General features: G+C 46.0%; 1 protein-coding gene across 6 annotated transcripts in view; it reads left to right on the top strand.

Moving 5' to 3' along the window:
• IL34 (interleukin 34) overlaps positions 1–15,344 on the top strand; it is a 51,213-nt gene that overhangs the window by 19,862 nt on the left and 16,007 nt on the right. For 4 of the 6 annotated variants that reach the window (XM_056525423.1, XM_056525424.1, XM_056525425.1 and 1 more), the window contains 3 exons: positions 4,285–4,362; positions 6,443–6,604; positions 8,457–9,473. In XM_056525423.1, coding sequence (XP_056381398.1) covers positions 4,285–4,362; positions 6,443–6,604; positions 8,457–8,684 — 468 coding nt within the window. In that variant the 3' untranslated portion in view covers positions 8,685–9,473. Of the gene's footprint in view, positions 1–4,284; positions 4,363–6,442; positions 6,605–8,456; positions 9,474–15,344 lie in introns of those variants that run through there. The other 2 variants (XR_008845068.1, XR_008845069.1) reach the window with 2 other exon arrangements.

Here is a 15,344-nt window from a genome sequence, read left to right as displayed (position 1 = left end):
TAAAAACTTTCCTCCGCTCAATTGGAGAGCTTAAAGGGGTACTCCGCCCCTAGACATCTTATCCCCTATCCAAAGGATAGGGGATAAGATGTCAGATCGCCAGGGTCCCGCTGCTGGGGATCCCCGGGGATCGCTGCTGCGGCACCCCGCTATCATTACTGCGCAGAGCGAGATCGCTCTGCACGTAATGACGGGCAATACAGGGGTCGGAGCATCGTTATGTCATGGCTCCGCCCCTCATGGCGTCACGGCCTGCCCCATCAATACAAGTCTATGGGAGAGAGCGTGGCGGTCGTCACGCCCCCTGCCATAGACTTGCATTAAGGGGATGGGCCGTGATGTCATGAGGGGCGGAGCCATGAAGTCACGCTGCTCCGGCCCCTGTATCTCCCGTCATTACGCACAGAGCGAACTCTCTCTGTGCAGTAATGATGGCGGGGTGCCGCAGCGGCGATCCCCGGGGTCCCCAGCAGCGGGACCGCGGCGATCTAACATCTTATCCCCTTTGGATAGGGGATAAGATGCCAGGGGGCGGAGTACCCCTTTAACCTGTTAAGGACGCAGGTCACAAGTACAGCATCATCAGCCCTCCCATAGAAATGAATGGAGCGCGTGCCGTCTACCGTTAGACAACACATGCTGCTCACTGAGAGAGCTGGGGTCCCGTCCCGGAGATCACTATGGGTCCCAGGGGTGGGACCCTCCACGATCAGCTACTTACCCTCTATCCTGTGCACAGGGGATAAGTCAGATTTAGCTGGAGTTCTCTTTTAAACAAAGAGTGTAGCACCACTAGCTATGGTTTTTATTTAAAATTTTTCTTTTTTTCTTTAACCTGGGCCCTCCATAGTCAAGGGTAATAAAAATGTATGTAACTTATTTTTTGTAGCGGGAGGAGGATGGGGACAGGAACTGTCTGCCATGATAATGACATTGTGCTGAAGGGTGAATCTCTTTGTTACACGTGTAATCTGTAATGCTTGACAAAGGTCACATTTAAAGTACATCAGATGTAGCAAAGAGGTACTTCTGCTTCAGCCCAAAGTGTTACTGTGACCCTAGTGGTAACAGCATGAATCCCTGAAGAGGCTTGCTGGGCTTCCAGTATGTAGAACTCTAGGATAGAGAACTAAAACCCTAGGCCAGTGGTCTTCAACCTGCGGACCTCCAGATGTTGCAAAACTACAACTCCCAGCACGCCCGGACAGCCAACTACAACTCCCAGCACGCCCGGGCATGCTGGGAGTTGTAATTTTGCAAAATCTGAAGGTCCGCAGGTTGAAGACCACTGCTCTAGGCTATTCAGTAATTGTACTGTCAGTGTGACCCTTCCTGGCACTGAAAATCTTAACAAAACCTTTCTAACGCTCTACAACGTTATGTTCTTTGGACATAAAGATAGATTTTCTGACATTTTAATAAATTCAGACACTGTCATTAAGCCCCTGAAAGTTGAACTCCATGTTGTACAGCTGTTCCCGATTCTCTCCATTTCAGGGGCCAGGACTAGACTTTGCCAGTAGTACACCCATTTACTTCAAATCTCTTCAATCATGGCACAGACTCCGCTCTGCTATGCCACCATGACAAAGTGCACTGGACTGAACAGGCTGCACTGTGCTAGACTGGTGGTTTACACACTACACTAAAATAGATGGCATGTGGGGAAGAGGGGGGGAATCAATGATATACTGGATTTGCATGATGCTGTGTGAGCAGCAATGAATAAAACAGTAGCAGCTGTGACGACCCGTCTTGGGGATTAGCTCTGGGATCGTCCTGGACTATGCCACTGGATGCGTTTCTTCTCAATAAACCAGCAAACAAACGCTTAGAATGCAAATCTGGCACCTTGCCAGTTTTATTAGACAGGTTTCAGGGAAAGAAATAAACAAAAAGCAGGAACAAAACAAAATCCTAGACCGTCTGGTCACTGACTAAACAGATCAGCTTGTCCTGACTAACAACCGCTGAGCTTCCCTCAGCCGGTTAAACATATGTCCCCTGCAACCTTCTACTCACAATTCATGTCACTCTCTTTGAGCCACTCATAGCTCGGGCTGTGTACTCCTCAGCAGGCCCTCCCTTCCCGCCTACCTAATTACTTAAAGGGGTAGTCCAGTGGTGAAAAACTTATCCCCTATCCTAAGGATAGGGGATAAGTTTGAGATCGCGGGGGGTCCGACTGCTGGGGCCCCCTGCGATCTCTCTGTACAGGGCTCCGGCCAGATAGCGGGTGTCGACCCCCGCACGAAGCCGACACGCCCCCTCAATACATCTCAATGGCAGAGCCGGTGATTGCCGAAGGCAGCGCTTTGGCTCTGCCATAGAGTTGTATTGAGGGGGCGTGTCGGCCGCCACTTCGTGCGAAGGTCGACACGCCCCCTTCCCGCGGGCTGTCGGGGCTCCGTACAGGAGATCGCAGGGGGCCCCAGCGGTCGGACCCCCCGCGATCTGCAACTTATCCCCTATCCTTAAGATAGGGGATAAGTTGTTCACCACTGAGTCACCACTGGACTACTCCTTTAAGAAGCAGGTGAGAGCTTCTGCAGGGTGAGCCAAGGAAATACACCCTTTCCTTGCCAGACTACCACACAGCATTGAAGCAAGGAAGGTGTTAAACTAAGTGCTGGAGCTGAGATGAAGGGGGAACCTTGATTTACCCTGTATGGACATTACAGATCCCCTGGACAATGGACACTTCTTGCACATATACATAGAAACCTATCCTTCACTTCCTGTATTTTGTCTTGCTGTGACTGTTTCTAGAAGCAAACTTAAAGGGGTATTCCAGGCAAATACTTTTATATATATATATAAACTGGCTCCAGAAAGTTAAACAGATTTGTAAATGACTTCTATTAAAAAATCTTAATACTTTCAGTACTTATGAGCTTCTGAAGTTAAGGTTGTTGTTTTCGGTCTAAGTGCTCTCTGATGACACATGTCTCGGGAAACGCCCAGTTTAGAAGCAAATCCCCATAGCAAACCTCTTCTAAACTGGGCGTTTCCCGAGACAGGTGTCATCAGAGAGCACTTAGACAGAAAAGAACAACCTTAACTTCAGAAGCTCATAGGTACTGAAAGGATAGAGAGAGAGAGAGAGAGAGAATATATATATTTTTATATATTTTGCCTGGAATACCCCTTTAAATGGGCACTGTCCGATACAAAAACTTTTGATATGTTGTAAAGCATGCAAAACCAATAGGTTTTGCAATTGCTTTCACTGGCTTTTTCAATATGATATACTGAAAATGTTCTAGTCAAACAACTGCCTCCCCGCTTGGACACATACTAGTCCTGCTGTGTCCATGCGTCATCACCTATGTCATGGACACACTTCCTTGATTGACAGCTGTGAGCGCAGGGCTCACAGCTGGAGGAAAGATCCACTGTCAGCTTGTGTCTCGCTACTGTCAGTGAGGACAAGCTGGGAGTTGTAGTTTTTCTAATGCTAGGGGAGGTGTGATCAGACAGCATACTGAGGGAGGGGGCGGAGACCTGCACAGTGAGGCCACGCCCCCTCCCTTTGAGAGGAATTCAGACTAGTGAGCTAAACTAAGTGTAATAAAAAAAATAAGTAAAGGTGCTAGACACATAAAAATAGATGTACATGGTCAGGATTGGGTACTGGGTGACATATTAAAAAAAAAAAAAATTTTTTTTGTTGGATCTGACGCTTTAATCTAAAAGGTAATGGACAGCAGATTGCAGGGAAGTAAGATATTTGCTATAGAATCCACTGGTAGAAATCCAAGGCCAAAACTCTGATTCCTCTGCAGATGTGCTATGCGTGTGCAGAAAATCTGCATGTGGGTTAGCCTCTCTGTCTTTCAGTGTAACTAATCCTTATACGTTTTGTGCAGATTCATTAGCTTGCTATTGATTTCCACGGTGGATTTTATTTTATTTTCTGCAGCAGGTGCTCGTCAGATTTGACAAGGCTTTGGGTATGGAATGGTTTATGTGAATGGTTTACACATAGGTTTACACATTTCTGAGGCTTGAGACAATAGACCAGTGGACTCCAACCTGCGGACCTCCAGATGTTGCAAAACTACAACTCCCAGCATGCCCGGACAGCCGTTGGCTGTCCGGGCATGCTGGGAGTTGTAGTTTTGCAACATCTGGAGGTCCGCAGGTTGAAGACCACTGCAATAGACATTAGATTTCTCACTCTAATGGTCATCTGTGATATAATGCTACATATTGCACAAGCTTTATAGGAGTCTCAAAATCTTCCAGAACCTGCTGATAATAACTTTCCATCTTCCCTTACAGCGCGACTACTTCCCAATTGATTATCAGCTGTCTGTGAAGTATGAGGAGATCTTTCAGTGTCAGAACATCACCAGCCTGGTATAAACACACCACCTTCTTTCTCACTGAGTGTCCCTTGTGTGTGTGTCCTGTGTTATTACTTTTTATATTGTATGTTCACCTTCCCTGTATAGAGACTTACCATCTGTGGTGCGGTCAGGCAACTGGCTGGCGCGGCTGGCATGGCCTCTTTATCCCTGTCAATCCCTCTATGCATATTGCTGTCCTGTGGTGTGGGCATTAGAAACTCTTCTGTGACGACTAAGGTGGAGACCTGAGACTTATATGATTAAAAATAAAATGTAAAGAAGCCAGACTAGACCCCTGATCGTGACTGGACACACTGCTTTCCTGGGAGGATGAAGATGCTGGATCACATGGATCCTTATTCCAGTAGATAATGCCACAAACCAAAGAAATCTACTGGATCCATGTACTGAGCTTCTCTTGCTTCAGTGGCATAATGTAACTTGACAGTGCTGAGTCCTTGGGATGAGATTCTTAGATCCTGGATTATGAAGGAATCGTCTGCAGCGCCAGCTTCCAAACTCATTTGACTCTGGATATTACGTTACCTAACACCTGTATAGAGGTGCACTCTTGGTCAAAAAAAATGGAGGCTCTTAGCGCACTTTTTGATCAAAATGTGTCCTCCATAACATCTGACACCTGACCATTACTTGGGAAGTTGTCCATTCCTTTACTAAATATGTCACCACCGGAATCATATAGACTAATAGAAGTCAGAGGGGAAGACTACGGACCCCCAATCCTCAGAGGTGGTCCACCCTAATTCAAAGGTGCTAACATGCCGTGAAATTCTGACCACTGAGACTACAGAATGTCTCCAATAGAAGTAAGACACTTTTTTTGGCCAACATAATCAATGGACATGATTCTTTAAAGTGCAACTGTAATGAGTTTTTAGCCCCCCCAGACTGCTACAGTGTTGTTACAGATGTCCATAACATGAGTGTAACCATACCTTTATGGGTTTTCCTCCTTCTTTTATAACTTATAAAATAGATTTATCCAGCGGTCTGGCACAGTTGGATAGGCATAGCTTGGGGTTCGCAAAGCTCTGCCGCCGCCACGCCTAACCCCCCCCCCCCTTTCAGCGCTGCGCTGTGGATGTGCTGTGTCTTACTACACAGCGATCCCAGCGCTGAAAGGAGAGGATAGGCGTGGCGGCGGCAGGGCTTTGCGAACCCCAAGCCATGCCTATCCAACTGTGCCAGACCGCTGGATAAATCTATTTTATAAGTTATAAAAGAAGGAGGAAAACCCATAAAGGTATGGTTACACTCATGTTATGGACATCTGTAACAACACTGTAGTAGTCTGGGGGGGCTAAAAACTCATGACAGTTGTGCTTTAAGGTTAACATCCTAGTGGTGCCCTCTGTTTAAGATCAATTTGGGAGTTAAGAGGAACTCTAACATCTTCCCATCTTTATAGTTTCTCCTAAGCCCCCAGTCAACAAATAAGGGTCCATCTGCTGTTTTCCTTCCTCAACAATGAAATGTTCCAACTATGATACAAATGTACCTCTAGGAGCCAGAAACCGTAAGACCCAGGAGACAACAAGATTGGAAGGGCCAGGATGGCTCACAGGGTCACACCATCAATGAAGGCAAAATATCAAAAATTCTAAAAGCTATAGAGAAGACATCAACCAAAAGTATAAAATAATTGTTAAGCCACCTATATTGTCTTTTTCCTGAGTGTCCGCCAACCCTTGGTGAGATGCTTACACCATTACCTTGACAATCCAGAAAGAAAATGTGGCCTTGTTACAAGACAAGACATGCAGCCCCAAAGTGATGATACGGCATCCTACACCTGCCCCAATAATCTATCATCAAAGAGGGGACTGGCAGAGAAAGGGGTCTTACCATGGTCCTTCTATGGAGGTTGGCTGTATTGCTCAAGGTTTTCTTGTTGTCAGCCTGTGAATACAAACCAAAGGCAATACAAGGTCTTAGCTAACACAACAACAAAAACATTTCCAGCTGTCGTAACCTCATCACAAGGTTTGAAAACCCTAGATATCATGTGTTTTATTTCATATGTCTGTTTTATATAGAAAACAGTACATGATATAAATCTTTTTCTGCAGATCAATGAAGGGATCATGGTGGATGAGTTGCGCTTCTTGTGGGGCATCATTAGCGAAAATGTGCTGCAGAGTATATGGCGTGTGCTTCCCCCGAGGCACCCCTCGCACTCCTTCATCAGTGACCTGAAGAATATATTCAATGCACTGCACATTGGTGCTCAGGTGAGAAATGCCATAGACATACACAGGATTGCCATGACGTCGCCCAACATTATATTATGGTACATACCAGTGCTGTCAGAGTCTTAGGTTATAGATGCCTAAAAAATGACAAACGGACCTACTCGGTCTCTTCTGCATGTGACTGGAGTATTTTCTAGCCTCATGTAGATCAGAAGCAGAGGATTGTTTGATGAAGATTTATTTGTGTTCTGGGTGGAGTGAACCATTTATTTCATCAATGTGCTCAGATGTCCTGTCCTCTCACATTATGTAACTATAATTTTTTGTCTCATTTAGCAGCAGTTGCTTTGGTGTTTTTGTGGCTCACGCATGGCTCACTAACCACCGCTTACTGCTTCCCTGCTTCACAGACTCAGCTCGGCTGCCATTTTACTGGGTGATGCTTTATTATAAGGTGAGGTCATCTTAAAACTGTATCTCTTATTACGGGTCATTGTATAAAGTTGGTTGACCAATCCAAAGAGGCTAAACCTGCAATGTATTATTGCCATTCTACCTACTGAAACCTTACAACTATTAACGTGGTACTGATGGAGACGTCTGCCTATCACCATGGTACTGACTTTGACCCTATAACTATCACTATGGTACTGACTGTGAGCCTATGGTAAGGTGCACTGCAAGTCATAGTCTTTTGCTGATTTCTGTGCGGTCGTATAATGTCCATGTGAGCAGATCTTCTGGGGGTTGTATTGGCTAGAGTGCTAAAGCTGCTGAAACACCATCTCTACCTTGTCCCCATCTGGCAGAGCTCCTCACTGTTTCACTCTTAGCTTATTGAGCGATGTTGGTGTCAGGGACAATGTTGGGGTGAGCCCCAGCCATGATACCCATGGCAGTCCCACAAGGTGACGGGAGCGCTGCACACGATTCAGTATCTATAGCTTTTACTCATTGTAGGGACTCCTCCTAAAAATGACTGCAGCTCTTTATATGACTGGAGTTAAAGATATACAGTGGTCCCTCAAGTTACAATATTAATTGGTTCCAGGACGACCATTGTATGTTGAGACCAGAACTCTATGGGAACCTGGTATTTGGTTCTAAAGGCACCAAAAGGTCATCCAAAAATAGGAAAAAGTGAGGATTAAAGAAAAATAAGTAGATAACTAATATAGATAAAGCAAGTCCTTACATACAAAAGTAATAAAGATCTGCTGGGAGCTGTAAATCACTGTCTATGTCAGTGTTTCCCAAGCAAGCAGCCTCCAGCTGTTGCAAAACTACAACTCCCAGCATGCCCGGACGCCAAAGGCTGTCTGGGCATGCTGGGAGTTGTAGTTTTCAACAGCTGGGGGCACCCTGCTTGGGAAACACTGGTCTATGTAGAGGACAGGAGCTTCTTCAGGGTCCTGTACAGTACACACAATGTCCTAAAAAAGTAACATGGAGCCGCCCTCACCTGGTGTCCAAAGGAGCAGGTAACCCTGGCCCAGGTAAAGAGTACAGAATATGTAATACCTCCCTGTACTGTAGGGGGTGCAACCAGACAGGAATTCAGTGCATACACTTAAGTAATACAGGGGTTTTACCAGTGAAATGTCCATTCTGATTGGTCAGTTCTTCCGGCCATTGACATGTTTCACAGATCTGGACTGTCTGTACATTGTATGTTGAGTCTGGTTTCAAGTTACAATGGTCCAGAAAAGACCATTGTATGTTGAAACTATTGTATGTTGAGGCCATTGTAAGTTGAGGGATCACTGTAAGTGCAGCATTGTCGTTGTAACTCTTTGACTGAAAGTTTTATAATGACTCTGTGTCATGTGCCTGATAGATGTATGGTCTTTGTTTTTGTGCATTTTCTCATCCCCTTTTCCTGATTTTGCAGCCAGAGCTGAGTGACATTACCAAGGATATTCTCAGGCGATTGTGGACACCAGGAAATAAAGTGAAACGCGTCACTCCGAAGAATCTACTGGATGATTGCGTCAGAGTGCTGGACCTTTTGTACCAGGAGGAATGTGACCTCTGTCTGCCAAGGTCCGCTCCAGAAGAGGCACTCTGCCCTAATGGGACGGTGACAGGCCTGTCTGCTGTGCACAGGCGGACCTGTTAGAGGGAATAACCACAGTCTTAATTTATCTCATCACTGGAGTCCTCCAATGTGCAATTGAATTGGTGAGTACATGCTCTCATGTCGGAGGACCCCACGAGCTCTACCTCACATCAACCTGCCAGAATCCACTATCCAGGAGCATAGAGAATGAAGAGCCTAGTTACCTGTGTATATGGATATGCGTCCTATCATCCATGACAATGTCAAAGCCACTGACTTGTATCTGAACACACCCGGGTTATAGCAAAGCGCACCAAAGCCCCCTTCCCCTTTTTCCCTAGCAATCGCATACCCCCCCCCTCCTCTCTCCTAACATGTTATACTCTGCTGGTGTACAATTCTCACCTGATCCACCACTTAACTCACAGTCATGGTACATAGAATGCCGCTGTGAAGAATCTATATGCACTGTAATAAGGATTATAATGGGTAAGCTACCCCTCCATGTAAGACCTGATTGTATAGACTGTGCTGCTGCAGCCCCTACTTATGGCACCAGTGTTGTCATAGGACCCATTGCATCCTCTGAAGTATCTGCTCACACTCGTGTCATGGCTTCCTACCTTTCTAGATCCAGGATGGATATGATGGACCTGTTCTCCAGATATGAGAGTCCGAAACAAAAAATGGAGCCGAAAGATAGTTTGCCGTTTTTTTCAGCTTTTCTTTAATGAAGGAAGGTGGAGCTGGACTGAGATGCGCTCATCTGTTATTATTGAATTCATTTATTTTTATAACTAATATTATTTGTCTTAATTTTATAGTTGATTAAATTTGTTATTTGATGTATCTGGTTAGTGGCTGGGTTATTGCTAGGGCCAGATACTTCTACTGTTTTCAAACTATAGGGCCCATTATACATACATTACTTTACTTCTCCTGTACTTATCTTGAGTTACATCTATTGGTGAATTATTATTTGGTGAAATATTTTTTATGTTTGAAAAACCTTTTTCTCCCCCCTTTTGTCCTGCCAGGGCTTGTACAGTACACTGCAATACCCTTGTATTACAGTGTACTGTCATCTGCTATCGTATGCATGGCAGTCATGGAGCCTTAACAGGACTTGCACATGTCAGACAACCCTCCTATGTGGAAGTAATTTTAGGGAGAGCTCATAGGTCAATTCACCATCAGGAGGTTGAGGCAGTTCAGCAATGATCATAGGAGAGAAGGAGCACAACACAATGAAGATAGTTGTACACAGGACTTCTCTAAATATAGTTTATATTCTTAACTAATTAACACATGACAACTAAGGGCTTAAAGGGGTACTCCACCCCTAGACATCTTATCCTCCTATCCAAAGGATAGGGGATAAGATGTATGATCGTGGGGATCCTGCCGCTGGGGACCCCCGCAATATTGCATGCGGCACGCACCTGTTTCTTGTCCGGAAGCACTGGAGGGTCTGGACCACGGGAACGGAAGTCCGTGACGTCACGGCTCCGCCCCCGTGTGATGTCACGCCCCGTCCCCTCAATGCAAGTCTATGGGAGGGGGCCGTCACGCCCCCTCCCATAGACTTGCATTGAGGGGAGGGGGCGTGACGTCACACGGGGGCGGAGTCGTGACGTTACAGACTTCCGTTCCCGTGGTCGCGACCCAGACCCTCCAGCGTATTCCGGACAAGAAACAGGTGGGTGCCGCATGCAATATTGCAGGGGTCCCCAGCGGCGGATGTCTAGGGGTGGAGTACCCCTTTAATGCAGTATGTTGGTAGCGAATCAGAATACAATTTATTCAAGGGACTCTTGACTATATATTCATTTTAAGATAAAGAAACCTCCCGGGCACACGATGTATCTTGCAATAGAGTTTATTCAGCTAACTCTGCTGAAAACTTTGAGGCTCACCTGAACCTTTCTCATCAGAGTTAGCAGAATAAACTCTCTTGCAAGATACATTGTGTGCCCGGGAGGTTTCTTTATCTCATTATTACCTTGCTTCATGGGCATTGCACTTGGAGGACACTGTGCCGACCAATTACTAAGTCATATATATTATGTGACAAGACAAAAAATAGCTCCTGCCAGGTATAAATCAGACTTAAACGGGTACTCCGAACTAAAAAAAAATAAACTTGACCCCTTTAAAGGGGTACTCCACTGGAAACCCCTTTTTTTTTTATTAACTAGTGCCAGAAAGTTAAAGGGGTTCTCCGGTGCTTAGACATCTTATCCCCTATCCAAAGGATAGGAGATAAGATGCCTGATTGCGGGAGATCACGGGGGTCCCCAGAGGCGGGACTCCCGCGATCAGGCATCTTATTCCCTATCCTTTGGATAGGGGATAAGATGTCTAAGCACCGGAGAACCCCTTTAAACAGATTTGTAAATTACTTCTATTAAAAAATCTTAATCCTTCCAGCACTTATCAGCTCCTGTTATGATCCACAGGAAGTTCTTTTCTTTTTGAATTTCCTTTCTGCCTGACCACAGTGCTCTCTGCTGACACCTCTGTCCATTTTAGGAACTGTCCAGAGCAGGAGAGGTTTTCTATGGGGATTTGCTCTTACTCTGGACAGTTCCTACAATGAACGGAGGTGTCAGCAGAGAGCACTGTGGTCATACAGAAAGGAAATTCAAAAATAAAAGAACTTCCTGTGGATCATACAACAGCTGAGTACTGGAAGGATTGAGATTTTTAATAGAAGTAATTTACAAATCTGTTTTAACTTTCTGGCACCAGTTGATTAAAAAAAAAATAATAATTTTCCAGTGGAGTACCCCTTGGCCTTGAGGACACAGGAAATTTTCATTTTTGCATTTTTTTTTGCTTTTTCCTCCTCGTCTCCTCTGCAGTGGTGTTGAGCTGAACCCTCTTTAGGAGACGGACCTGGTACTTGCTGTTAAGAGAATCTCCAAAAGCAACTACCCCCAACCATCCAGGAGCAATTTGGTGATGAACAAAGCTCTTTCCAGAATGATGAGATGGTGTCACAAGGCAAAAGTGATAAATAACTGGCTCATTAAACAAAAATGTCAAATGTTGGATCCATGGCCAAAAATCTCCCCAAATCTCAATCCCCCATCTCTCCACTTGGCAGAAACAACCCTGCATCACATGTTATATGTAAAGAAGACAGTTCAGCCTCCCCGTTTACCTATAGTCCAGCAGGCAGAGATGGTTGAGACTCTAGCTACACTCTACAAGCCAGTATGGGTACACAGTAGCCATGCTGCCATCACAAGTAGTGCGATCTTATATTAACCCCGGCTGCAGGAACTTGGCGTGCACACAGCGCGATAACGTCGCCAAGCGTCAAGCCACCTACAGTTACCCATAGCCCGCCATCCGGACACCAGGTACAGACCTGTCCCTCCGCAGGCCCGCCAGCAGCTGCATACCGGGCAGCAGATACCACGGCCGGCTAAAGCCACAGTGGGTAAGTTGTGAGAGCGCCGAGGGACTTTCATCCAGAGCTGGTGAGAGGTGCATAGCACAACATTTCTTCTTTCAGTGCTACAGGAACACATGTCAGGAGGTAAACAGACAGACGGCGCACAGTGCCCAACGGTGCACAGATTGTTTTTCTCTCAACAGGATTATTTTCCATAAGAAAAATGGCAACTCAAAACTTTATGAAATAATATATCCTGCTTTAATGAGGTGTTGTATAATAAGTGACTTTATTATAATCCTTTTTTCAGCTATATTGAATCTATTCTTTTAGCGGCTTCTAAGTTGTGCATATATATACTGGCATAAATGTTAAAGGGGCACTCCGGTGAAAAACTTTTTTTTATATAAATCAACTGGTGCCAGAAAGTTAAACAGATTTGTAAATTACTTCTATTAAAAAATATTAATCCTTCCTGTACTTATTAGCTGCTGAATACTACAGTGGAAATTATTTTCCGTTTGAAACAGAGCTGTCTGCTGAATCACGAGCACAGTGCTCTCTGCTGACATCATGACCACGGTGCTCTCTGCTGACATCTCTGTCCATTTTAGGAACTGCCAGCGTAAAAGGAAATCCCCATAGCAAACATATGCTGTTCTGGACAGTTCCTAAAATGGACAGAGATGTCAACAGAGAGCACTGTGCTCGTGATGTCAGCAGACAGCTCTGTGTTTTAGAAAGAATAGAATTTCCGCTGTAGTATTCAGCAGCTAATAAGTACAGGAAGGATTAAGATTTTTTAATAGAAGTAATTTACAAATCTGTTTAACTTTCTGGCACCAGTTGATTTAAAAAAAAAAAAAAAAAAAAAAAGGGGGTTTTCACTGGAGTACCCCTTTAACTCCTTAAGGACCCAGGACGTACGGGGATGTCCCCGCACCCTGGGCTTTAAGGACCCAGGACCTCCCCGTATGTCCTGGCGTTTTCCGGTCCCTGCCGCGCACTTGGCAGAGATCGGAACCGGATGCCTGCTGAAATGCTTCAGCCGGCATCCAGGGCAAACGCCGAGGGGGACCATGTAGGCCCCCCATGTCGGCGATCGTCGCAAATCGCAAGGGAAATCGCCCTTGCGATCTGCGGCGATACCGGGTTGATCGACCGCCCGGTAATTTTGCATGATCCCGGTTGTTACAGACAGCCAGGACCATGCTAACGTATAGGAGCAAGGTGGCAAGCCTGCCACCTCCTCCTATCCCTTCGATCTGTCGCAGGGGGGGTGGGGGGGTTACTTCCTCCCGCCCTGCCCGGCCCCTGGAAGTCCGGAGAGGACGGGAGGAAGACCGGAGGACGCAACGGGGGACGGGGGAGTGCTGGGGCCCGACCCTGGTACTTATCTCGTCCCTGAAGATCCGGATCCCAGCGATGAAGACGGTGCCAACAGGTGAGTTCCTCTTCAGCCGCGGTCGAGCCCTTTACAGCAATGCACGTCGCCGTAAAGCGACATGCATTGCTGTAATGGGACCCTGTATATTACAACTACCAGCATGCCCAGACAGCCCTTGGCGTCTGGGCATGCTGGGAGTTGCAGTTTTGCAACATCTGGAGGTCCACATTTTGGAGACCACTGTGCCCTTCCAGATGTTGCAAAACTACACATCCTCAGCATGCCCTTACTGTCCAGGCATGCTGGGAGTTGTAGTTCTGTAACATCTGGCCTTTCAGATGTTGCAGAACTACAACTCCCAGCATGCCTGGACAGTTTTGGCATATTGGGAGTTGTAGTTTTGCAACATCTGGAAGGGCACAGATTGGGAACCACTGTATTAGTGGTCTGCAAACTGTAGTCCTCCAGATGTTGCAAAACTACAACTCCAAGCATGCTGGGAGTTGTAGTTCGGCAACATCTGGCTCTAAAGATGTTGCCGAACTACTACTTCCAGCATGCCTGAGAATGTTTGGGAGTTGTGGTTTTGCAACAACTGGAGGCACACTGGTTGGGAAACATTGTCTGTTTCCTAACTCAGTGTTTCCCAACCCGTGTGCCTCCAGCTGTTGCAAAACTATAACTACCAGCATGCACTGAAAACTTTTTTTTTTTTTTTTTTTATAAATCAACTGGTGCCAGAAAGGATTTGTAAATTACATCTATTAAAAAAATCTTAATCCTTCCAATACATTTTATGGGCTGTATACTACAGAGGAAATTCTTTTCTTTTTGGATTTCTCTGATGTCAAAACCACAGTGCTTTCTGCTGACCTCTGCTGTCCATTTTAGGAACTGTCCAGAGCAGCATATGTTTGCTATGGGGATTTTCTCCTGCTCTGGAGAGTTCCAAAAATGGTAAGCAGAGAGCACTGTGGTCGTGACATCAGAGAAATCCAAAAAGAAAAGCATTTCTTCTGTAGTATCTAGCCCCTAAAAAGTACTGGAAGGATTAAGATTTTTTAATACAAGTAATTTACAAATCTGTTTAACTTTCTGGCACCAGTTGATTTAAAAAAAAAAAAAAAAGTTTTCCAAGGGAATACCCTTTAAAGGGGTCCACCGCCCCTGGCATCTTATCCCCTATCCAAAGGATAGGGGATAAGATGTTAGATCGCCGCGGTCCCGCTGCTGGGGACCCCGGGGATCCCCGCTGCGGCCCCCCGCCATCATTACTGCACAGAGCGAGTTCGCTCTGTGCGTAATGACGGGCGATACAGGGGGCCGGAGCAGCGTGACATCATGGCTCCGCCCCTCATGACATCACGGCCCGTCCCCTTAATGCAAGTCTATGGCAGGGGGCGTGACGACCGCCACGCCCCCTCCCATAGACTTGTATTGATGGGCGGGCCGTGACGTCATGAGGGGCGGAGCCGTGACATAACGATGCTCCGGCCCCTGTATTGCCCGTCATTACATGCAGAGCGATCTCGCTCTGCGCAGTAATGATAGCAGGGTGCTGCAGCAGCGATCCCCGGGGTCCCCAGCAGCGGGACCCTGGCGATCTGACATCTTATCCCCTATCCTTTGGATAGGGGATAAGATGTCTAGGGGCGGAGTACCCCTTTAAATGTGATTAATTTTGGCCCAGTGTGTGAGATTTTAAGCTGTGCCCCAATGTTGACTGAGGCATGTTATATGTTTTAGATGAAAACATGCCAAATGTTTATGCACTTTAGAGCATAGTTGAGGAAATTGCACTCTAATACGTCATATCAGCTCTTTGCATCCTGATCTACATGCCCAGATTTTCTTATCTGATTTACATGAATAATGTTTCCCTTAACCCTTTAAGGACTCCGCCCATTTTGGCCTTAACCCCTTAAGGACC

The sequence above is a fragment of the Hyla sarda genome, chromosome 6 (assembly GCF_029499605.1).
Source record: "Hyla sarda isolate aHylSar1 chromosome 6, aHylSar1.hap1, whole genome shotgun sequence".
Classification (NCBI taxonomy): Eukaryota; Metazoa; Chordata; class Amphibia; order Anura; family Hylidae; genus Hyla; species Hyla sarda.
The sequence above is the reverse complement of the archived record's forward strand: the minus strand, read 5'-3'. Positions and strand labels throughout refer to the sequence as shown.